Source organism: Phoca vitulina, unplaced genomic scaffold (genome assembly GCF_004348235.1).
Source record: "Phoca vitulina isolate PV1807 unplaced genomic scaffold, GSC_HSeal_1.0 scaffold80, whole genome shotgun sequence".
NCBI lineage: Eukaryota > Metazoa > Chordata > Mammalia > Carnivora > Phocidae > Phoca > Phoca vitulina.
Window position 1 is genome coordinate 5,659,362 of NW_022589783.1, and position 25,170 is coordinate 5,684,531.

At 48.9% G+C, this 25,170-nt stretch overlaps 1 protein-coding gene across 11 annotated transcripts in view; it reads left to right on the top strand.

The window, feature by feature from the left end:
- PRKAG2 (protein kinase AMP-activated non-catalytic subunit gamma 2) overlaps nucleotides 1-25,170 on the top strand; it is a 252,372-nt gene that overhangs the window by 198,729 nt on the left and 28,473 nt on the right. For 9 of the 11 annotated variants that reach the window (XM_032394363.1, XM_032394368.1, XM_032394365.1 and 6 more), the window contains 2 exons: nucleotides 127-196; nucleotides 15,268-15,374. In XM_032394363.1, the coding sequence (XP_032250254.1) occupies nucleotides 127-196; nucleotides 15,268-15,374 (177 nt within the window). The remainder of the gene's footprint in view (nucleotides 1-126; nucleotides 197-15,267; nucleotides 15,375-25,170) is intronic. The other 2 variants (XM_032394364.1, XM_032394374.1) reach the window with 2 other exon arrangements.

The window sequence follows — 25,170 nt, forward strand, 5'->3', positions numbered from 1 at the left end:
CGCGCCCCCGCCCGCGCCCCGCGCGCCCCCGCCCCGCGTCCCCGCCCCGCGCCCCCGCGCCCCCGCCCCCGCGGCCGGGACGAGCGCCGCCGAGCGCATGCTGATCCCTGTCCTCCTCCTCCTCAGGCGGCGCTGGCGGCGGCCCCGGGACCCGCGGAAGCCGGCATGCTGGAGAAATTCGAGTTGGAAGAAGAAGGTGAGTGCCCCCCGCCGGAACGCGCTCCGTGTCGTCGCCGAGGGGCCGGGGCGCGGGGACCGCCGGGGTTCACGCCCCGGAGGCCGTGCGGCCCCCGGTGCCTGGCGAGCACGGCCGGGGATGCAGCCGCCGGGCCGGCACAGGGGACGTCTGCAGTGGCCCGCGGGTGCCGTTCGCGGCTGGAATCCCAGCCGGGCTCGGGAGGGGAGCGGCGCAAGCCGGCCATCCGCACCGACACCGAAGGGCGGCCCTTTTGTCCTTACGAGCCGAACTCGAAGGCGAGCAAGGTGTCATGCAGCCTAATTGCTGTAATGCCACGGTACCCGTAGAGGTAACCCCCAAATTCTGTCGATGGCCCCTACCTTTAAATAACACCGACTGGTTCCCTTATCTGTGTTTCCGAAAATACCGCCAGCAGGGTGTGTCTGCTGGTTAATAGGGAAAGTTAAATAGGAACACCAGAAGCGGCTTAGTGCATTGGTTTGGAGTTCAGGTGACCCTGTCACTCCCATCATTTCCGTCGCCTCTTCTCTCACTCGGTTTCTCTTTTTCCTGCCCTGTTTTCTTCTTACTTGCCTGGATCTTGTCTAGAAGCTGTTAAAATATGAAGGGGCGAGTTTGCTCTCTGGCAAAATTAGTATTTTAAAACGGAATAGATGAGCGTTCACCTGGATCTTATTTTGAAACTGTTAAAACTGGAAGGGGATAAGCTTGTTTTTTGGCAAAATTGACATTTGAAATGGAATATGATGAGCTCAAAGTCGAAAAAGAACTTCGTACAAGATGTTTGACAATTTGAGGCATTTATTTTAAAAGAACCCCACACTGCCTGGTGTACTTGCGTTATTTACTTGGTGACTTGTCTTTTTGCTGAGAGTATTGATGGAATAAAGCTCCTGGAACAAAGAATGTGCCATGTGGATGCTGTGCCCTGTGCCAACTTTACTTTAATACTTGTGTTCATTTACAGTCAGGCAATCACTTAAATAAGCATACACAGCCGAAGATGAGAATATTAACCAGACAGTATTAGGCCAGTACCTACATTTATTTTATGTTTTACATTCCCTGCAGCATTTCACAAATACGTTAGCTGGAAGATAATGCATGCGTGGTAATTATCGTTAAAAGTCTGCATCCGTATTTATTATTAACCAGCAGTTACACGATACATTTCAGAATCTTACTGGGACTTAATTTGCATTTTATCCTACTGAAAAATAATCCAGTATCTTAAATCGAATCCACCCCGTTACTCATCAGTTCCGTGTGGCAGGTCAAATTTTGACCACTGTCCACAGGGCAATATGGTGTGTCTCCCTTTCAACTGAGACTTTGAATGTCTAAACCATGGGGGTTTTCTTTGTCCCTGAGATCAGTAACGATGAGAGTCTATTGCATTTAAACTTTCTGCAGATTCATGTGGGGGCAAGAGGAAAGTGGAGAGCAGATGTGTCAGCAAGGTGCCCACAGTTACGGTTAAGAACACAGTCCCAGCTTCACGTCTTAGCTCCATTTCCTATTCAGCTCTGTGACTTTGGACAAGTTACTGAACTCTTCTGTGCCTTACTTTCCCTTTTTATAAAATGGAGCTAATACTGGGGTGTGTTGAGGATTAAATGAGATAATTTGTGGAGTGGTAATACAGTGTAGACCCATAGTAAGTGCTCTGGAAATGTTACTATTATTTTTTAAGTGCTATTAACCACTTTACTGAATTCATGGACTTTTTAAGGCTTTTATTATTAATGAATCTTAACATAGAGATTGTTCTCAACATGGATTTGATGGGGGGGTGGTTTCTTACTTGAGATTTATTGATTTAATTATGTTGTATTTCTCAAAGCCGATACACAAGCCTTGTTTCTTTTCATTGTTTCTGCCAACATAATGAATGCGAAGTATTAAACCTAAGCATCTAAGAAAGGGGATTTCCTGTTTTCTCCCATCTATTTTTATCTATATTGCTGTCATTACTTTAAAGCATGCTGAATCCCACAAATAACCCTGTCAAACTTTTCTAGATTTTTAAGGAGGCAGAATGTTAAGCACTCGCTTGGAAGCCGTTAGCAGAGCTGGAAGAAGAAATAGTGTTGGCGTGGTTGTCTAAAATGCTGCTTTGTTTCTTTTGAACTTTATATTGCTTATTCATCCATGGTATGGAAAAACTGAATATCAAGCAGAATCTTACATTTATTTGGTGGTGTGGGGGGGGAGTCCTAACAGTTTAAGCCATTACACCTTTAAATATCCTGTGAACTGATGTGTTAGCAGCCTACATAATAGAGAGCTGTTGAATAGATCCTCATTAAATCTTTAAATTTCCTTATCCAATTAATGTTGTAACGTATGTATGCCTTGCACTCTGGACATATTGCTTAGATGGAGATATATTTGCTATACACAGAAACACATGATGACTAATATTTTTGTTATCAAGTATTTTTCTATTTCCTAATAAATTATAATTGATACTATATTTGTTAGAAACAGTTTGGGGGCACTGGTGAAGTCAGTCATCTTTTAAAATGTCATTTGCTTCTGGGAAGGAGGAAAAAGCTATACCACGATCCACCATGCCTGGTCACGGTCATCTTTTGCCTGGGTTCTGACACCAGTGGCCTGCCCACTTTCTGCTGCCAACCCTTCTCCTTATTACACTCTGACGGAGGGACCACTCCTTTACGGGAAATCTTTACCACTGTCTCCCGTCTATATATAGGATAAGTGCGTGCTTCTCTTCATCTGCAGCCTCACCACCTCCTCCCAGCCATACACACCAGTGATCAGAGAGTGTTCTGTGCCAGAAATCACCAGAGATCTTTTTAAGAGGCAGATACTAATTCTGGGGGTCTGGGGGGTGAGGGGGGCACCTGACAGTCTGCATTTCTGCCAAGCTTCCCAGTGCTGCTGCTTCATAGACCCCTCTGTGAAGAACAAGGCTCTAGAACAGGCCTCGGCAAACTTCTGCAAAGGGCCAGATGGTCTCTGTCTCTGTCACGACTCCCCAGCTCGCCCGTGCAGCAGCTAGGCAGAAAGCCACGGAAGACCAAACTCAATCCAACAGGCTACACTCCAGTGAAACTTTATTTAAAAAGCAGGCCGGTGGGGCGCCTGGGTGGCTCAGCTGGTTAAGCGTCTGCCTTCGGCTCAGGTCATGATCCCGGGATTCTAGGATTGAGCCCCGCATCCGGCTCCCTGCTCGGCGGGGAGCCTGCTTCTCCCTCTGCCTGCCGTTCCCCCTGCTTGTGCTTGCTTTCTTTCTCTCTCTGTCAAATAAATAAAATCTTTTAAATAAATAAGTAAATTAAATTAAATACAAAGCAGGCCGGATTTGGCTCCCAGGTGTAGTTGGCCAGACCCCTGCTCTGTGTACCTTTCGTGGTCTCTGTACATTGGATGTCCCATCATACTGTGGGCAAGACCTCCTCTTCCTCTGTCTCCATCCTGCCAATCTTACTGATGCATCACCGCTCTGCCCAGATGTTGCCCTCTCTTTGAGGCCATCCCCCTAAATCCCTTCTGTGCCTCTTTCACAACCCGTCTTGCTGTTCCCCGTGCCTGAGATGGCTGGCGCATCGTAGGTGCTCAGCAGTGTTGGGACTCCTAGCGAGGACAGCATCTCCGTAAATGTTACTTTATGGAGTGTTGGGAGGCCTCCATGGTTCTGCGTATGCAAAGGGATGAGAACAGTGCCTCACCCATAGCAATCACTGGATGTGTTTGCTTTTCCAATTTTTTATTCACATGTCAATCATATTTATGTTCGTTTTTATCAGGATTAATTGTCTTGGACTTATTTAATGGTGGGACCAAGCACAAGTACTTCGTAGGGACCTAAACACAGCCCAGGAATGCTTTCCGAAGTAGATAAGTGCCAGCCATTCATTCGTGATTAGTAAATCTATAATTCTGGCACCACTGCAAGAATTTAACAGCCCCTTGGAGCTATGTGTGTTATCTCCCAGCTTCCCTCTTGTCCCTTCAGCTGTCACGGACTCTTCACTGAGTTCAGGTTTTCAGTAGCTTGCTGTGGATTCTCGTCCCACTTAGCTGGCTCTCCCGCCGGCTTCTCCCCTCTTACCTCGCCATCTGACTCTTCCCTGATCCCAGACCACCCTTGCTGTCCTGGCTGTCCTTCTTCACCCTCACAGCATTTTCCAAAGCGTAATCTTCAGAGCTCACCTCCAACTCATTTTTCTAGCAAGGCTGGTCAACCGAGCCTACACGGATCAAAAGTATGTAAGAAACAGGGGCCACCTTTTTTAGGAGGGAAGGCATTATTTTTCAGTCAAGATTCTCAGAGTTTTAGGCCCAGTTTGGTAATGAAGTAGCTGCATCCTCAGATAATCCATAGTCTCTTGGGGCTTTGCCGGCTTGTTTTGTTGCTGCTGTCATTGTGAGTTTTCTGTCTAAAACAAGGCCTGGCACTTGGTGAACTTGAACTTTTCCTTCTAATTCAAAAATATGGCCTAAAGCAACTACCAGCCACCCTATAAAGAGAACCAAAATTTTGTGCCCACTCAAACTCATTCTGAGCTGGGGAGCAAAGTGAGCAAAGCTTGGTTCTTGTCAGGGGACAGAAGATCTTAGATGTTACAGTGGTTTGTGGCTCTCCAGAGGGCCACAGTACATGAACAGATACATAGTGTATCTGTGGTATTAAAGTTTCATGGGGGAGGGACAGTTAAGAGGGAAAATGTATAAGAAGTTTCAGAGGGGGATTGGACGGTGAAAAAGTCTGAGAAACACTGCTCGGACTTCAGGGAGAATTGTCTGTGTTTTTGTGGTAACTACAGAGCACCCCCGCACCCCCTTTATCACCAGCCCTAGAGCCGCTGCTCAGTGAGGCTCAGCTGAGTCCACTTGGTCGGCGCTGGCGCTGATGTGAGGAGTGCTGACCTCTGGTGGTAGAGAGGCCCCTGTGACAGGCTTGTCCTCACCCCTCCACCGCTCCCCCGTAATGATAAGATTATTATAGATTCTTGGAAGGCTCTGATAATCTATCATCCAAACTCTGTGCTTCCCTACTGAGTTTATATCCTCACCTTAGACAAGAGATTTTCTCTTAATTATAAAAGTAGTTACACTTTTATGAAACATTTACAATTAAAATTTTTCTTCTCCAGCTGGCCCCATACTTAAAAACTTGCCATATTTAATGGATTTTAAGGTATGCGTTTTCATATTTCTGAAGTCAGGCTGTAGCTTGACATTTGATGGTATCTCAGATTTGATGAGATAGAGTAGTCGTCTTGTAGACTGGGGAGGTTTTGTTTCCCGAAATGGAAAGATCTTGACTACTTGAAATAAAGAGGAGAGTGCAGAAGACTGGGGAGCATTGGAAGGAGGGGCCTGTCTCCAGGCTTCACAAGTAACTGGAAAGTCATCAGGAGCTGAGGCAGCATTCTGCATGCATCTCTCCATGACGGATGGATCTCCATGACCTTCCCTCTCAAGACTGACTTTGCCTGCTCCTGGGTGGCACTCAGCTCCGACCCCACCAGTGCGCAGGCCGCAGTCCAGACCCGCGATTCACACGGCGGGGCGGTGGCCAGGGATGGGCCCAGCCTACAGCTGTGTGTGGGCCGCAGAGTCCCTGAAAGATACTATATAGCATCTCTGTGACTTTAAGTTTCACCTGTAGCTTTTAAAGAGGGGAAACTCGATACTACAGAGCATTTGGAGCTTACTTGAAAGAAATGGAAGATTTTTTATATCCCTTTTTTGTGGTTCTCAGAACCAGCATGTATGAAGCGTATCGAGTACTGTGTTCACATTTATCGAACCCTCAGAGCAGCCTTGAGAGGTAAACCGTTTTTATCATCCCTGTTTTATAGAGGAAGAAATCAAGAAAGTCAGAGGAGAAATAAATGACCTTGGGGCCGTATCTAGGAAGGTGGAGAAGCAGGATTCAAACACAGTCCTGTGCTGTGAGCCAGTGCACGTAACCGGCACGAAATCGGCTTTTATTCGGAAATCCTCTTTCTGTTTTCCCACCTCCTGTAATTCGCTGGCCTGCTTCCGCCTGAGCCCGCGAGGCGCTTGCTAGTGTCTGCGCTGTGCAGACTCCACTGGACACCTGTCACGCCTCTTCTTGCTTTGAGCCCTTCGTGACGGTCCACAGCGACGGCCTCTGCCCGCGCCCCAGAGCACCCTTGCAGGCCCCTCGGGCACAGCCGGCGGGCGGTCGTATCTCCTCGATGGTCTTTACTCTTCTTTCTCGAGCACCGGACGTTTGCTCGTGGGCCTTCGTGTTCCACGGCCTCGCTCGCTGCCGTCACCTTACGGACCCTGGGGCCTGTTGCCCAGGGTTTGAACCCCATGTGTTTAATCACCACGATGCTTCGTGACTGGCGATGCCCGAGCAGACACCCCGAGCCCCCAGTTGTCTGCTCGACACCTCTGCTGCCCTGCGGTGGCCTCGGGTTCTAGCCTCCTGCGCCCCGTCCTCCCTGCTTTTACCCGGCCGAGTTGGGTGAGCGGCGGCCCGTCCATCGAGTTGTTGTATTAACCAGCACGACGCTCCGGCTCGCTCCCCCTCCCACGTCCTGGTGATGAAGCCATGTCACCGTCGTCACTGTCACCTGTGCCAGCGCTCGAGGCCAGGCCGTGGGTGGTGCTGCTCCCAGCATCGTCTCGGCCCTCCAGTCAGGAGTCCCCGCCGCCCTTAGAGGTATTTTATCATGTCGCTCCCGGGCTTGAAAGCCTTCGGTGGTTCGCCTTCGCCTTTGGGCTGGAGCCCACATTTCCTCACCTGCTCTCTGCCGTCCCCCGGCGCCCCCTCCGCACCTCTGTGCTCACGTCCCCCTCCGCCGCTCCTCGGCCGCCCCCCTCCCCGGGCTGGTCCTCCTCTCCCCTTGGCCACCTGCTAGTTTTCTTCAGATCTCAGCCCAGACTTCACTTCCCGGGGGAAGCCTTTCCCGAAGCCCCAGACGGGACCTGATGGTTCTCTCTTGATCCCTCAGGCTTGATGGGGGCTGCGGAGGAGAGAGGCAGTTACTCGTGTTTCTTGGTCACTGACTTGTAAGCTCTGTGAGGATGGGGACTGAAAACTTACCGCTCGCCATGTTTCAAAGATACGGTGATGAATGAGACTTCGTTTTCAGTACATACTTGTTCCATATTTGAACATACATGTATACGTGTGTGTGTATGTATGTGTGTATGTACATGTATATATATTTTAAAGGTTTTAACTCTTACTCCGGCACGTAAGCTCAGTGTATTTCAGGTCATTAGAGTTGTTTCTTATAAAGAAAGAAGGCATTTCTGTGAAAGACTGAGAGGAAATCCATCTGCCAAGTCAATGTGTGCCCCTCACAGAGCAGTGACAGCTGGGGGCGTGTGGGGAGGACGAGGACTCGGGGTGCCGCCCAGAGGTGCAGAGCCCCCCCCCATATGGAGGCAGAGCTCTCGGCGGCAGAACGACGGCAGCAGTGGGTGGAAACGGGGTGGCTCGCTTACGTAATCTGGTAACTGAGGAAAACGTCTTTTAGGTCTTTCCTTTGTGGCTGGGATTGCAGTGGTACTGACGTCAGAGGAGAAGCAGCCTCGCTTATCCCTGACAATAGAAGGGCGGGGGAGTCAGTTTGGGGGAGGAAACTCATTTGGGGACCTTTTGGTTAAATTTTTGTCACTTTTTAATCTGTCCCACTCGAGCTATTTCCTGTGAATCTGAATTTATGGAACTGCCTGATTCATGGTTCTACATTGGTCGTTTGTAACTAACGATAAGCTGTTACCAGCAGTTTATAGATCATAGGCTTCTTTTTTTGATGGAGTGTCTCATCATCCCAATAAGATCTCGAGAAGACACGTGTCCGCACTCTCACGTGCTTATTTACACCCTGGTTTGCTCTCGCTTTTCCCACGACTTCTCTAGCTTTGGAGCACGTGTATGGCGTGCCCCCCCACCCCGAGTTGTGTGTGTAATTAGCATCATAGTCACTAGGAGCACGGGTCAGAGCCAGCTTGGAACCCCGTTCCTTCCACCTAATAGCTGTGGGACCTCAGGCAAGTTATTCCACGCTTCAGCTTCTTCATGTGTAACTGGGACATACTCGCAGCACCTAGCTAATAGGATTCTATGAGGATTAAGGAACATGAGTGTAGCGTTCACGACCACGCCTGCCGAGCAGGACACTCTCCGCAGGTCTGGCCTGTGATGAAGGCCCGAGAAGGCCTGGAGAGGCGGGAATTGAAAGGTCGAAGTCACCATTAGCACGTCATGCGGTGACAGTGGTTTATTCAGCCACAGTTTTAGTACCTGCACTGTCAGACTTTTCCCCACGTGAGTGCTGCGTGGGATGGGGTGTTGGAGTTGGTTTATCCCCATTCCTCAGTCACCCTGCAAGAAAGACGGTGTTATCCCCATTTTACAAATGAAGAAATGCAAGCTAAGGGCATGAAGTCGTTTGCCCGAGCTCACACAGAAGGCGGTGACAGTTCTCATCTAGGTTTGGTCCAGCCCTGCCCTCTTCTTCCTTCTACATTCCCTCCTGCCGGACCCCAGACTACCTGGAGCTCCCATTGGAGAAGACCCGCCTGCTGCCTGCCAGGCCTGAGGGAAGCCCCAGAAGCCTGGGAGGCTCTAGACGGATCTTCTGTTAGTGCCTTACTCTGCAAATGATGTGCCGTGTTGGGTCACCAGAGGGTCCGCTGCAGAAGGACCCGCCATATTGCTAAACCCCAAAGATGTGCGTGCTTTCACAGACAGATGTCCAAGCTCTGGCACACTGTAGTGAGTCACAGGGGTTGGAGTAGCGTTCTGTCCGAATCTCAGACTGCAGCACGCCGGTGTGGGACTCTGCTGACGCACAGACTTCAGTTCACCTGATGGAATTGACTGCATTGGGCTGCCCTACTTGTGACTCAAGATGATTTGCTGAATATATTCATGTATCTCTTTTCCCTCCTAAAATCCTACTGAAATGGCAGCAATCAATGAAATGGAATACAAAACGTAGTCTTGCTCAACAACACCAAAAGCTTACTTCTTGGAAGAGACCAAAGAAGTGGGCAAACGTCTGTCAAGTCTGTTCAGGAATGTAGTGAGTGAAAATGCAAATTTCAGAAGTCAGGGGGGGTTCTTAATTAAAAATGCAAAGATTTAGGAAATAGCATTAAAAGAAACCTGAGTATATCAAACTATATCGATAAATTTAGAACTCTTTTAAGTCACCATAAAAGAAATTTAAAATCAGTTGAATTGTCTACTTTAAATAGGTGAACGGTATGGATGTGAATACTATCTCAACAAAGCTATTTAAAAAAAAAAAAAAAAGTAATGAAAAGTCCTCAGCCTTCCTTTGCCTCTGCAAAAGAGGCCCGGTGTCCAGCCCGTCAGTGGGTGCATTCTGTAAGGCCTTCAAGGAGCGGTTAACATGTAGGCAATTTACTTTATTTCGGGGCATAGAAAAAGATGGCAGCTTCCAGCTCATTCTGTGAAGCGAGCTTGACCCTGACATCCATACCGGTTGATGGCACACACAGAAGAAAACAGATGACTTAACCTGGCCTTGAGAATATGGACAGAGCCCGAGTACACATCAGCAGGAGGAGCCCCGAGCTGCACGGTAACCAAGCAAGGTGTTGTCCCGGAAATGTAAGAAGACCGCAGTTTACTAAGAAATCACCAAGGAATTAACATCCGCCAGTTAAAGGAGAGGAGCTTCTGGTCATCTCAGTAGATACCAAAATAGCACTAGAGCAAGGTCAGCATATGTTCCTTTAACAAAATCCTTAATAAGCTAGAGGGAGAAGGAAACGTCTGTAAGTTGCTGGAAATATACTTGGTAGAAGGTGCTGGTGGCCGCGAGGCAGTTGCTGGCATCGTCCCTGTCAGCGCGGCCCCATCCTGCCGGCGTGTCGGGTGCTCGGGGCTTGATCCTCACCGCGGCTTCAGCGGAGTAGTCTGTCTGTGTCCTGAGAATGAGGGAATGTTGGCTGGGGTGAACATTTCAGTCGTGTGGCTCCCAGAATTCAACATGAAGCCATTTTAAAGTGAACGGGAGTCACATGTAATTTCAAGGTCACGGCTCTGTCTGTCTGTGATATCCCTCAGGCATTTATTACAGCCGGTTTTGAACTAGCAGGAGAGACTGTGTGCCTTTACCCACCCACACTTATTTCCTCCTGAGTCTTTGCCCTTCCTGGAAGAGCCCATGCACTTCCCCCTCGGTGGGGACTCGCTGCCCGTATGCACCAAACCAAATGCAGAAAGAATGGAGAGAAAAAAATCTAATGCACTTCCTTTATTTTGCTACCTCTTAACAAAAGTAAGATCCTAGTTCTTGGAAAAGACCAATAAGGGGGTAAACCTTATACCTGTAAAATGATATTTAAGCATTGACTTTGTTAACATTTATGTTTCTAAGCACTTCAGGAAAACTTAACATGAGTCTGGGCTTTCCCATATACTTTAAGTTCCATGTTCCCCATTTTTGCTTATTTCTTGCTCAACTATTTTAAATGGTTTTCTAAAAAATAAAAGATAGCATATGTGTATAGTAAACTTGTCTTTCAAAATGTAGAATAAAGAATAAAAGATACATTTTTAAAAAACTAACATTGATCTGGGGCGCCTGGGTGGCTCAGTCGTTAAGCGTCTGCCTTCGGCTCAGGTCATGATCCCAGGGTCCTGGGATCGAGCCCTGCATCGGGCTCCCTGCTTGGTGGGAAGCCTGCTTCTCCCTTTCCCACTCCCCCTGCTTGTGTTCCCTCTCTCGCTGTGTCTCTCTCTGTCAAATAAATAAATAAAATCTTTAAAAAATTAAAAAAAAAAAACTAACATTGATCGTTTGTGGAATTACAATGAAATATCTATATATTAAGTTAAAATTATGGGGATTGGAAATAAGGAGTTGGGGCTTTTGGTTTCAGGGGGGTTTTAAATGAAGTTTGGGGTGATTTGTGAATTTTGTTTTAAAATACCTTCATCGGGGCGCCTGGGTGGCTCGGTCATTAAGCATCTGCCTTCAGCTCAGGTCATGATCTTGGGGTCCTGGGATCGAGCCCGGAATTGGCTCCCTGCTCAGCAGGGAGTGTGCTTCTCCCTTTCCTTCTTCCTCTCTCTCCGCTCATGCTCTCTCTCTGTCTTTCTCTTTCTTCAAATAAATACAAATCTTTAAAAAAATAAAGTGCCTTCATCCTGGGGCACCTGGGTGGCTCAGTCGATTAAGCATCCAACCCTTGGTTTTGGCTCAGGTCATGATCCCAGGGTCCTGGGATCGAGCCCCGCATCGGGCTCCCTGCTCAGTGGGAAGCCTGCTTCTCCCTCTCCCACTCCCCCTGCTTGTGTTCCTGCTCTCGCTATCTCTGCCTCTGTCAAATAAATAAATAAAATCTTAAAAAAAAAAAAAAAAGTAAGTAAGTTCATACTCAGTGTAGGGAAGCCATGACATTTTATAATAGTTCACTTTGTTTTCCTAATTTAAAATACTAATACCTTTGTTCTTGATATGGTTTTGTTACAGCAGTAATAATCTCTATCCTTATTACAAACCAAAATAAATTTTACTATAATTTGTTTTACATATTTAACATTTGGCTTTCTTTGGTCAGGCTTCTTACATTTTAAAAAAATGTTGTAGGTCCTTCTCCAAACCCATACTAACTGTGAGGAGCAGGTCAGATTCCCCAGCCGAGGGGCTTCCTGCCAAGTGCCTCCCGGGATTCCTCAAGACCATCAGAACAAGGAAGGTCCGGGAAACTGCCTCAGCCAAGAGGAACGTAAGGAGCCATGGCTGAATGTCATGTGCTATCCTGGAGGGATCAAAACTGAGCAAGTCTGAATAACGAATGGAATTTGTTCGTCATTATTTTACCAGTTTGTGAACCGTAACAAGTACCATGCTAATAGCGTCAGACGCTGGTGATGGACGAAACATGTCCCCCCCCTGTCGTGGAGACTGGGGTGTGCTCAGACAGAGAGCGAGGGAGTCCCCCTCACACCGCCTTCGCTGACTGAAGCGGCCCTCACCGAGGAGATCCCAGAGAGCCCAGCTCTCCACAGACTCCCGGCTGATGTGGAGGCCATGTGTCTGAGCAGGGAAGTCCGGGCGGTGGGGGGGGGCATGCAGGAAGTCAGAGCAGGGCAGAAGGCTATCCGAACTTGGAGCATGCTCCCGAGCAGCACACAGAGCTGTCAGAGGGGGGTGAACGCCCTGGGGGCTTCCTGACCCAAATAAGTATTATAAATCCATACTGATACAGACAGACAGATAATTCTGTACAGAATAATTCCAAATAACGTATGGAGATGCTCTGTCCTCAAGGAGGTGGAGCCTAGCTCCTGACCTTTCAGTAAGGGCTGCACATGGTGACTTTCTTGCAAAGACTACAGGACAGAAGGTCAGAGTAACCATAGCGCAGAAACCTGATCGAGACTACCTGGGCCAGGGGATCCGGGTGGTGAGTCATGTTGAGACAGGTGCCCTTGCTATGGTGGGTTGAGATGGCATTTGACCTTTTGGTCTCCCTCCCAAAACACATCACCCCAAGACTGAGATCATGAGAGAAGGATCATACAAATCCAACTGACCAGCTTTCGGAGAACCACACAGAGACCATAGGCAATAAGTAGTTATTAACTAAATTCATTAATGTAGTAGATGAGCAAAGTCCTGGCCATTCAAAGGAGTGATCGGCCCAGAAGGAGAAGAGTTAGAGCTGCACAGATCACTACAAATGAGATGTGAAGTGACCGCTGATGAGAAGTATAGGTCGAGGTCCGCACGTCTTCAGAGGAGGAGGTCGTTAAACTTCCTTGCCTTTCTGACCCAGGGTTGGTTGTCCGCCCAGGTGATCTCTCATGGTCCAGGGCTTCTCCTGCCACGTGGCATATATCCGGGTGCCATCGTTCTCCACCAGCGCGTGGGCTTGGAGGGCAGAGACTGCCTGTTGTGTTCACCTTCACATCTCAACACCAGGGACCTTGCCTGATGGAGCGCAGCACTCCACAGGCCTCTGTCCGACATGTGCGTGCATTGATGAAGCTGCAGAGTTCTCTCGGGAAGTGTTGGGGTCCTGGATGTAGGTGTAAATCCTGCTTCAGTTTAAATCCTGACTTTAGGCCAGCTCCCCAGCTTCTCCTCATCTCAGTTTGCTCATACGTAAAGCGAAGAAGTTAAGGCATACCCCTCAACGTTGTTATGTAAATTAAGTGAGGGATACGATATAAAAATGCTTGGCCCATAGTGAACATTCTGTGGATAATATGGCATTTGAGGTTGGGTTGAAATTGGACAAAGTGTAGAGAAGGATGTTTAAGTTAAAGCAGAATGGACAAATACAAGAAAGTGAGATTAAATACAGTCGGGAACTTCGCAGGGAGCTGTTTGCCTGGACATGGGAACAGGAGGTAGAGGAATGAGGAGGTTCATGGATGCTAGACCAGGATGGCCGACTCTTGCTCAAGCAGGCAGGGAGATGCTTAAGAAGGAACTGGCCGGGAGGTGCATGGAACAGTAGGGTTATGCATTCCAGGACCTGGGAGAGCAGTCAGGATTGGAAATAGAGATTTGGGAGTGTTTGCATAGTTTGTCATGAAATTGGCAAACCAGGCAGCGTATGCGGAGCGTTTACTGTAGGACATACAAGGGATAACGAGCCCCTTCCACAGTTGAGGAACTTGGTTAGTGTCACGCTGTTCAACACTTACTTTGGTAATTACTAAACAATAATTTTTTTTTTCCAAGATATTTCCCAGATACTCTCAATCTTCCCAAAATGTACAGATCAGTGTGGGCTAAGTGAGGTTGTCGAAGAAGTCCCTTGGAAGTAGTATACTTTACCCTCAACCATGAAGACCGGTTAGGAGTTGGGCCGTTGCTGGCGGGGGCAGTGGGTGATCATCCCGGATAGGAACGCAGCTTTGGAATCGAGGCGTCCAGGTTTAAATTCTGGTTCCACAACTTCTCGGTCATGGCCTTGAGCACAGTCTAGCACAGGAGGGTTTAACGGGGCCAAGAAGAAATGGACAAAATGTTGAAGATGGAGGAGACAGTGGTTGAAGGTCCCGTGGAAGAAGAGAGCCTAGCATTTAGGAGGGATGAAGAGAAGACATGGTGACTGGACGCGCACGGGGGTGCGGGCCGTGACCTGTGAGGCTGGGGTGTCGGAGGGGCCACACCTTTCAGGCCGGGTCTCATAGGCTACACCAGGGATTCTGTCTTTTTTGAAACCCATTGAAGTGTTCTCAGCAGCGGAGTGACATGATCAAATGTGCATCTGGCAAAACCATTCTGGATGCAGTGTGGACAGCTATTGAAGAGAACAGGACTGAACGCAGAAAGACCAGTTAGGAAGTGAGGGCATTTATCAGACCCAGGCCAGGGGCCGTGGAGGTGGGGAGAAGTGGATGAATTACAGAGAGATTTGTGGTAAACTCTGCAGGGCCCCATGATAAACCGGGGAGGGTGGCAGAGGTCATGTGATGAGGAGGAAGCCCAGATTTCTGCATCATCGGTTGGGTGGTGGCACCGTGCCGTTCGCTTATAAATCTGCTGGAACCCCCACAAATCTTTGCCATCCTTTTGCCAACTGTCACTAACATTTACAGAGATTTAAAGAATCTGTGTATCTGTCCATATAGTTACCGTTTTCAGTGCCCTGTCTCCTTGGGTAGATCCGTATTTTCATTTAGCGTTTATTGTAAATTATGTATTCATTATTTATTTGTAAATTACGTGTTTCTTTATTTTTAGTAATGCTGCATTCTGTGACCTTGCTCAACTCATTTCTTTTAGGTCTGGGAGCTTCTTTTGTCGATTTCTTTGGTATCTTCTTTGTAAAAAAAATCATATGATCTGCCAGTAAAGACAGTTTTGCTTTCTCCTTTTCAGTCTGTACGCCTTTGTTTCTCTCCTTGCCATACTGTCCAGGTGAGGATCTCCAGGGCGGTGTTGGATAGGATCTGCACGCGTGAGCGCCCTTGCCTTCTCGCGCTTATGGGAAAACCTGTCACAGTGTCCATAAGTCTTTCGGCCGCAGGTTTTCATACCTGCTCACCAGCTGATGAGCAAGCCCTTCGTTGTTGCTGATATTTGCCTTTTTTCTTTCCTTTTTAGCAGAAGACTCAGAAAGTGGTGTTTACATGCGCTTCATGAGGTCACACAAGTGTTACGACATCGTTCCCACCAGTTCAAAGCTTGTGGTCTTTGATACTACATTACAAGTAAGTGTGCACGGTCTTCACGCACTGCTGTCACGCCGTCCGCGTGGCTCTTTCGTCGGGGAATTCACGTCCAGCGACACCAGCAGACATGTTGGGTGTCTCGCTGAGCTTTTGTCTGCGTTCTCCGTCCCCATGGCAGCCGTGGAAGGAACGTGCTGTTACCGTCCTCTTTCTCCAGATAAGGAAAATCGTTCTAGAGTCAGAGAACTGAAATCACAAAGTTTAGTCCACAAATTCTAGAATTTAGTAACTTAATCCACAGAGCTGGTGCATGATGGGGTCTGCCCGGTATGTTAGAGCCTGAGCTATTAACCCTTAACCTGTACCAGCTCGCTCAGTATATCCTGATCTTTTTTTCTCTTAGTTATTTAGTAGAATATGTAATAAATTAATTTTAAATAGCACTGTTTAAAAAAAAATTACTCAGGTAGATGATCTCTTGAGAAAGAACTTTATTGATCTCTTTGAGCAGAAAAAATTGAACCTTATCATTTTGGTATTAAAATTTGCTTATTGCAGCTCATTTTATACCCATATGATGTACAATCATATATGAAAAGTCCTAAATGATACATTCACTGCAACGATCAGGTTACATCCAACGTAATAAATATGCATATACACGTAGGGATCTAGTACCTGTGGTTGTACATAAATCTTTACAAAGGAGTGGCTTCACTTGTGCTCCCAGAAGCAGCCGCTGACCAGGAATTCATGGGCAGTCGGTGCTTTATTAGGGTGTGCTCCCGGGAGACCCCCTGAAGGACTGGGGGAGAACCCGGAGAGGCAGGAGCCCTGCCAGGTTGGCCTCAGCTGGCCCCTTGGCAGGACGTGGTAGGGGAAGGTGCCCTTGTGAGCTCACCCCTGCCTCTCCATTCGTCCAGGGCTGTCCTGGGAGAAAGGTGCCCAGACTCGGCCAGCTCTGCCCCTTGCTCCAGGGCCGTCCTCATCCCTCCCCCAGCCTGGTCTGCGGTCTTGCCAGCGGCTTGCCCCTGCGGCCTGCAGAGGACACCTGGGCTCTCAGGGCCACTTTGCCTGCAGTTGGTGCCAGCTACACAGGACTCTCAGGAATTGTTCTTGTTTAATTTCATTTGCCAACTGGTTTTTTGTCATCATACAGAAATACAACTGATTTTTGTAAATTGACCTTATATCCTATGACTTAGGTAAATTCACTTCAGACGAGGTAACTTTCACGGTTTCTCCTCAACCCCTAAAGTTCTCTGATTCTTTGACACAACGAGGACAGGAAAGTATCCAGGACACTACTGTATGGGGAACGTGACAGACAGCAACTTCGGAAAATCTAGTCTTTACAACTGTAACCATAGATTTCATAGTAAAAGAGCTAAAAGTTCTCAATTCCCAAAGTAAAGAACTACTTGGTCAACCCGTCTCACCTTCGCTCCCATTCCCCAAAAGGCTCATTACTTTTTCAAGACCCAGATCTCCTGACCCTGGGTTTCCCACCAACAGCAAGGTCAGTGATGGCTGGTAAGACCTGTGTCTGCTTTCACTCCTACTCAGCTTGTCCCTTGCCACAGAATTGACTTTCTTCCGAATTTAAAATTTAGCCAAAGTTGGGTGATACATGAAAAATGTGCTGTTTTTGTGGATTGTCGGAGGCCCCTGATCCAGTAATGTCACTTCCTGAGTTAATATGAGCTGTGTGTGCATCATCCCCTGGCGGTCGTGAATCTTGGGAGGCTCTTGGCTTTGAAGGAGCTAAACCTTGTTACCAGGGAAATAGGGGGGTTGGGGGTTTTCATGGGTGGAGCAAAGTTAAACATGCATTTGAAAGGTATGAGTAGAGTATTTTCTAGACGCAGACTGCAGTAGTAGTCGTTGATACATCTCGAGAGCAAAGAAAGCTTGTAGAGAACACCGCACAGGGATGACAGAGTACCAGAAACAACCCACATATCCTAAGACATTGGTTCAATAAATCCTGGTGTAGGCATCTCATGGAATAATACCACGTAGCCATTAAGAAGAACGGAAGAAGTGTTTGTCAAGAATATCTTTTTGGGGGCACCTAGGTGGCTCAGTCGTTAAGCGTCTGCCTTTGGCTCAGGTCATGATCCCGGGGTCCTGGAATCGAACCCCACGTCAGGCTCCCTGCTCAGCCGGAGCCTGCTTCTCCCTCTCCCACTCCCCCTGCTTGTGATTCCCTCTCTCGCTGTCTCTCTCCCTCTGTCAAATAAAATCTTTAAAAAAGAAAAAAGAATATGTTTTTAAGTAAAAAAGCAAGTTGCAGAAGAAGACAAGTATTACGACCACATTATTCTGAGGGTACCAGTCTCAGAGTCCTAACTCCTAGATGCACCCAGACCTGGGAGATGAGCCCAGACGCATGGAGAAGAGTGGAATGAAAGGCTCCCCCAGACGAGGGGAAAGAACAGTCTCGGACAGTTTCAGCCTCCAGCTTCTGTCTCTGAGAGGCCGGCTCGACTCTCCATGGTTGGGTTTGGCAAAATTCTCATTTCATACCGGAACTCACTGAGGACCAGCGTCCATCTCTCCGTCCCGACCGAGCGGAAAGCAAACGCAAGCCTGCGGTCCTGCCCCGTGCGGTCCTGGGGCCGGCCTGCCACGAGGAGCGTCCGTAAAGCAAGCCAGTTCCTCCTCGTCGGCAGCGGTTTGTGAGGGGCACCCCCAGACCACGGGCGCAGAAGGAGCAAGGGGAGGCAGCCGCGTCCCTGACGCACCGTTGCCACTTGCTGACGGCTGGCTGTGCTGCTCGACGGTCAGAGGACACCCCCCCCGCCCCGTTCATGGTGGGAGCTCGGCGTCTTACGGTTCGCTCCGTCTCTGCCAGGCCCAGTAGCAAGCCAGGAACTGTTTCTCGGAAGGACGGTAACTGCCTACAGGAGAAGGCATGGTTTCTCGCTGCTGCTTTTCTCAGCCCCCGACGTGTGCCCTAGGGGTCTCCTGCTGGGGCTTCGTGGGGCTTCGTACAGGATCCCTCGTGTGGACGCGCTGGTGACAGGCCCGTGTGGTCGAGGAGCCTGGACTTGCTGCCAAGCCTTCCCTTGCTCTGGTCACTCTGAAAACAATCATGGGCCACGCAGCGAATGCGTCAGGTAGCCACTTGGTGGTGCGTGTTGCTTCCAAAAGACCTCCCCCTCGATGTGTGGCTGGCAGGGTGTGTGCAGAGCAACAACCTGAATTTCCCTTGCAGGGGCTGTTGCTAATGCTCCCAGCCTCCCCTCACCCTGGAAACTCACCCTCTGACGTCCTTACGTCTCATGGGGGCATCATCTGGAGTATTGCTTCTTCCTGCCCGTCAGCTCCAGTCAGCACGATACCCTCAGCGTCGTGGACCAGGGTGGCGTGCGGAAGGTCTAGAGGATGAGCGTCTCTGCAGACGCTTGAAGGCAGAGAGCAGGAGGGCAGCGCAGCTTCCAGGCATGGTGAGGGGTCCCGTGCCAGGTCCAAGCAGAGACTGCTTCTGGGGTTCCTTGAGAGTCGCTGTGGAGAGAAAGTATGTGTCCGGGCAGTCGTGGCAGGTCCCCCAAGATGCCACATCGGGAACAGTCACCGCAGCTAGTCACCACGCGATCGAGTTGACAGTAATTCACGGCTGATCCAGAGACACAGTCACAGGCCAGACAGGAAAGGCCTGGAGCCGAGAGACAGCAGCTTCTTACGTGGCCCCGTGGAGAAGGAGGATGTGTCCCAGCCCTTCCAGAGAAGCCTGGTAGTTCAATGAAAGATAGGAGTTAGTGCTTTCAGATTCTAAACAGTGATACCTCAGGAGTGATGAGAGGCTCAAAAATAAATAAAACTTCCCAAGATTGGGGGGTTGGGGAGCAGCAAGAATTATGCAGGCCTTCCCTCACAACGGCAGTATGACTTTTTTAGCAATACTCTTCACAGACAATAACTATTTTTAATAGAATGTTTGTTGTAGAGTAGTTTTAGATTTATAGAAGAACTGTGAAGTGAGTCTGGACTTCCCAGGCACCCCATGCCCCGGTTCCCCCATTCCTGCCATCTGTCATCAGTGTGGCAAACGCTTGTCATGATTCACGAACCAGTATTGATACAAGATTATCACCTAAAGCCCATAGTTCATTCAGATTTCCTGACTTTTTACCTGATGTCATTTTTCTGTCTGAGGATCCCACCCAGGCTACCCCGTGACACTGGGTCACCACGTCTCCCGAGGCGCCTCTTGGCTGTGGCAGTGTTTCAGACTTTCCTTGCTCCTGTGGTCTTAACAGTTTTAAGGAGCACTGAGCAGGTCTTCCGGGGGGAGACCCCGCTGTTGGGATTTACCTGATGTTTTTCTCACCGTCAGATTGGGATTATGCGTTTTAGAAGGAAGACCACAGAGAATAAGGTGCCATTTCATCCTGTCCTACCAAGGGTCCATACACTTAGTACCACTGTTGACCTGAACATGGGTCACCCGGCTGATGTGGTCTTCGTCAGGTTTCTCCGCGTCCGTGCTGTCCTCCTAGGAAGTTATGGGGCACAGCACATGTGTGCAGTGCAGGGCTGCGCTCCACCCCCTGAGAGCACAGTAGCTATGTAAGTTAGTTGGAATGCCTCTGCAAAGGACGTGTTATTTTTCTCTCCCACTGATTTTTTTATTCAATCATTTATGTCAGCATAGATTTGTGAACATATGTATCCTATTCAATTATGATCCATCACTATTTTGTTGCTCAAACTATTTCAGTCAATATAACTTTTAATAAAACCCGAGAGCAAATGAAGGGGGGAAACAGGCAGGCATCCGAGTGACCGTGTGCTAAGCCCAAGTTCTTAGAACACGTAGAAAATAAAGAAGGAAGAGCATAGTATTAAAGCAAGCTCAGAGAGGGGCATGACAAGGAGGGGCCACCCAGGATGGTCTTAAGTGGGGACTCGAATTGAGGTTCACAAGTGGAGAGGGTGCAGGGCTTGCTTATTTTAAAAGTAAGAAGGGGGGGGCGCCTGGGCGGCTCAGTTGGTTAAGTGACCAACTCTTGATTTAGGTCATGGTCTCATGGTCGTGAGATCGAGCCCTGCGTCAGGCTCTGTGCTGCGTGTTTAGCCTAAGATTCTCTCTCTCCTTCTCCCTGTGCCCCTCCCCACCACCCTCAAAAAAATAAATAAAAGCAAGAAGGAATGAGAGAGCAAGGCCTCTTGCTTGGGATTTGTGCTGCAAGTGCCGATAAAGAGAAAGTAAAGCTCTTCAGCTCTTTTTGTACTTCTTCCCTATCAAGGAAAATGATCTTCAAAATGGAAAAAATGCAATAGATGGTGATTAGAGGAAATTGAAGCCTGAGATGGGTGTAGAGATTATGGGAGGGTGCCTGTCTGCACTAAACCAGTTTGCTTTCTGACCCAGATGAATCACATTCTAGTGCAATAAAGGGACTTAGAAAGCAGATTGCCAAGCTTGGTGATATCACAGGAACTGTGAAGAGTGTTCTGGGCCCCAGGCTAGAGATGAAAAAAAGAAAACAGATTAAAAACAAAAAAAAACAAAAACAAAAAAACCTGTGGGTGGGGAATGTGGTGCCAGTCCCAGGTAAGATGTGTGAATGAATTATTAGTAAGTCAAAGAAGTAATCTCTAGGAACCTACCATGAATTGACAAACACAGGTCACAGAAGTCGAGCCCGATTTCTTTTTTGGGCAGTTCCATAGGTGAAAGCAGGACAGGCATAGCTCGGTTCCAGCTAGACAGCTGACAGAGCCTGGCACGGCGCCCCGATGGAGGAGACATCAGAGCGCAGTCTGTCGGCTCAGTGAGTGAATCCACGGCTCAGCGTGGACCTCACAAGAACTTTGAGGGTTTCCGGTTGCGTTGGATGCCTCTTGTACGCCATTTTAAAATCCTCTTTGGTCACCTGTGACTCCAGCCACCCCTCGCCTCACTCAGGTACAGTGGGGGGGCGCCGCAGCCCAGGCCCGCCGGCATACCTCCAGCCTCCTTGACCAGCGGAGGAGAGAAGCCAGTGGAGAAACGCCTCCACTTGCACCCTCGGGTGGAACTGAGCCAGCCTGCCCGTGCTTGGGGCCACGTCAGCCGCCCATCGGCACGCTGGCTCACCTGCTAGCCGTCTTGCTCCCATCCTCCACACCTGCTCCTCGGGCACGTGCAAGCCAGGCTCTGCTTTCTGGGGAACCCAAGCTAAGAAACAGGATTCTTTTACTCTCAGTTCATCAACATTTGGGACAATGACTTCAGGACTGACTTTGCTGATGGTGTCACGTACTTCACAGAGGACTTGAAACCAGGGGGATAGCTAAGAATAAAAGACAAAGATTCCTCAACAAGCTAAATTATTCTTAGGACCAGTGAGTGAATAAGTAGATGGTATACGGAACGAGGGACATGATAGCATATCGGTGTTCCAGAAAAGAATAAAAGTGGGGGCCGAGCACTGTGCTAAGAGTGGGGGGATGAAGACCCGGTGGCCCTGCCCTCAGCAAGCCTGCACTAACTAGGGAGGGCGCCTGCTCACCCCCACAGGCAGCGCACTAGGGACCCGTGTGTGGGTTTTCAAAGAAGGACGTAGGAGTAGCTCCAGGGGTCAAGTAGTATGAAAAGCTTACAGTAAAACACAGCAGCCTGTGTCCCCGTCCCTCACGCCCTTGTCACACTGCCCAGAAACAACCAGTTCAGCTGTGAAACCTAGACTGGACTGCCATGTTACCTCAGTTCACGGACTTCAGACGCGTTTTTCTTCCGGGTCAGGCGGATGGGGCTTCCTGCTCCTTGTGTGGCCTTCCTGCCCCCATCGTCCCAGCGTAGCTGGGTCTCAGGTAGCAGTGAATTCCTTCCTGGCTGTCCTTATTTTGACTGTGTCAGTTTTATTCACGGCTGAGCCCAGTGGAAACTAGTTATATTTACGTTTCCTTCTTTGTACAATTCAGTACACCTTCTGACTTCTGTGGTCAGACCTGTCGGACATGTTTTCAGCTCCATCTGGAGCCAGTCCTTCTGGGTCCTTGGTCCTTGGTCTTCCTGCTCCGGCTTTCACTCCCCAACCTGCTCATCACTGTCTCCTGAGGCCAGGAATACCTCCTCCCTCTCCTCCATTGCAACACCCGTCTTTTGAACACAAGCTTTCTGCTTCTTTGATTTATTCCCTCTTTTGCGGGGGGAGCACATTTTTCCGTAGCTTCTGTCTTAGCCCACTCGGGCTCCCGGGCTGCCGTAACACACCAGCACAGCTTGGGGGCTCACATAGCAGGGACTGACTTCTCACAGTTGTGGAAGCTGTAAGTCCAAGGTGGAGGTGGTGGTCAATTCAGTTCCCCGGGAGGGCTCCCTTCCTGGGTTGCAGATGGCTGCCTTCCCACTGTCCTCTCAGGGCAGAGCTCGGCCACTGATCCCATCACAGGGCCCCACCCGAGTGACCTCATCTAAACTTAATCACCTCCGAAAGGCTTACCCCCAGATACCATCAATATTGGGAGTGAAGGCTCCCACGTATGAATGTTGGGGGGACACATTCAACCCTAACTCTTCCCATGGACAGATGTACGGGAGGTCAGTACGTGAAATTTTAAGTATCTGTATCTACCCTACTCACTGTGTAGACTGCTGTGTATAGAATTCCATGATGAAAATAATTTTTATTTAGAAATTTGAAAGCATCATTCCACCACTTCTGGATGCAAGTATTAAAAAGAAATCGGTTGTGACTTTTTAAAATTATGCTCCACCTTTACATGAGTTTTCCCCTCTGAAACTTTTGGGGTTTTCTCTTTGTATCTGATACTCCAGAATTTCAGACTAACAGGCCTCATTGTGGTCTTTGTATTCCTCGTGCCGGCCCATGATGCCCCTTTGGAACCGGGCGTGGACGTTGCTTGGGTTTGTGTTCCTTGTGTCGCGTCTTCAGTAATTTTCTTCCTACCGTTTTTTTTCTCTGGGACTTCGATTCATCTTGGGCTCCCTGAAGTGATCCTTTAATATTTCTATCCTGCCTCTTTCTCTCTCTGCCTTTGGTTCTACCTCTGGGAAGTTTTGTTTCCGTGTCCCTCCGGGGAAGATGTGTCCGCAGCTGGAGCGTCTGCAGCTTCAGCGCTCCAGGTCTTGTCAAGGGGCTGTGAATCTGGGCTGCCTATTCGGCATGAAGGGTGTGCAGCAAGAATGTGCGTGGATGCACAAGTGGGCTTCTCGCCGGGTGTCACTGATCGGTTTCATAGGCAGCCCCCGGTGTTCGTATCTATCTGTACATCGTATTTGCCGAGCAGGTTCTCCAGAAAGTGATCCTCGGGTGGTGGCAGGCGGCTGTGGCCATTCCCCGATCTGAACCAGGCTTCCTGTTGTCTCTGGCCCCATCCCCACCCCTGCCAGGGCCTCCAGTCTTGGGTCTTCCGCATGCAAGGAGAGGTCAGTCTGCTTCTCTCCCCACCTTGGCCCTCCCCAGCAAGGCTCTGTCACTCATTAACCTCCCTCCATCTGCTTGCTGCCCTACAGACCTCCTAGTTCATTCCATTTCCAGCTTCTATTCCCTGTAGTTTGGGGGGAACTTTTCAGCAGGAAAACGTGTCAGAAATGTGTTTACTTTGCCATTTTTAAGCCTAAGGAGACACGAGGGAAACTCCAAAAGTAACAGGAGCTGAATGAGGTACTGTGGGAGTAGAGAGAAGGGAATGTCAACCTTGACTGGAGTGACGTGGGTAACTTCGGTTGTGGAGTTAGAAATTAAAGGTCAACTGGGTTTTCATAGGTAGAATGGTAATAGGTAAGTGCACTTGAAGTAGAAGGAACTTTGTGACATAGAAGTGCCAAAAAAAAAAAAAAAGGGCAGACCAGTGCAACACGTCAGCTGGGCTGGAGCGTGGAGGTCGTGGGTACCTCACCTAAGAAGCCAGCCCCTCCTCGTGCAGCGGGTAGTGTTAAATCCACTGGACAAGCTCTGATGTAAAAATTTAGTAAGAAACCAAATTAGGTAGTTTTCAAGAGCTTTAGCTGTTCATCAGCGTTAATTTTAAAAGCCCTACGATCAGCTTAATTACTGAAAATCAGGGTAAAACTGTATAGAGAACAGTGAAGCGTCAGAGGAACCAGATTCCCATATTTTGGAACACAGATGTTCCACTTGGCATTAGACTGCCAGAATCTCTTAGAGCTTACGGTTTTAAAAAAATCATTTCTATATTAAAATTTTATTTTCCATCTTTCCTTACCTAATTATCACATTTGGTTGTTTGAAAATCCTACTGAAAAGTACATTTTAAAACTGATAACACTTTGAGCAAATTGCATATCAGTTGAAACAAAGTTTTCAAAGGTACTCAGGATCCCCCAAGAGTTTTTTCCTGCAGATTGGAACCGGATTGAGCCAGCCTTCTTTTTATCCTGTTTATTGGTTCATTGGTAACACCCTGTGCCTTTTGTCATTGTGAAGAATTTTCTAAGTATAGTTTGCAGTTGCTCTTCAACCCCACGCACGTGGTGTCGAGAAAGCCGAGCTCAGAGGCTCCGGCATGGCCGGGGGGGCGTGGCCAGAGCCGGAAGCTGCTGCGGCTGCGCCAAAGCTCCGGAAGTGGGTCTCGGCCCTTCCGGATGCCGCCTTGGGCATTTGGAGCGTGGACTGTGCCTCCCGCCGTGAGGTGTGGCCGCGTCGACGGCGCAGGCGGGTGAAGTCAGAGCAGTGAATCTGTGTCTGCTGCTGGCCGGGTCACTCTAGGACACGAAAGCGTGTGCTCTTTTTGGCTCTTCGTGCTGGCACCCTGCTGAATGTCGTCACATTCGAGGCCAGTTAGTCTGCATCGTCGCCTGGGAGGAGAACATTACCTGCTAGCCCCATGTTGTACCTCAGAACACCGAGGCTCGGAG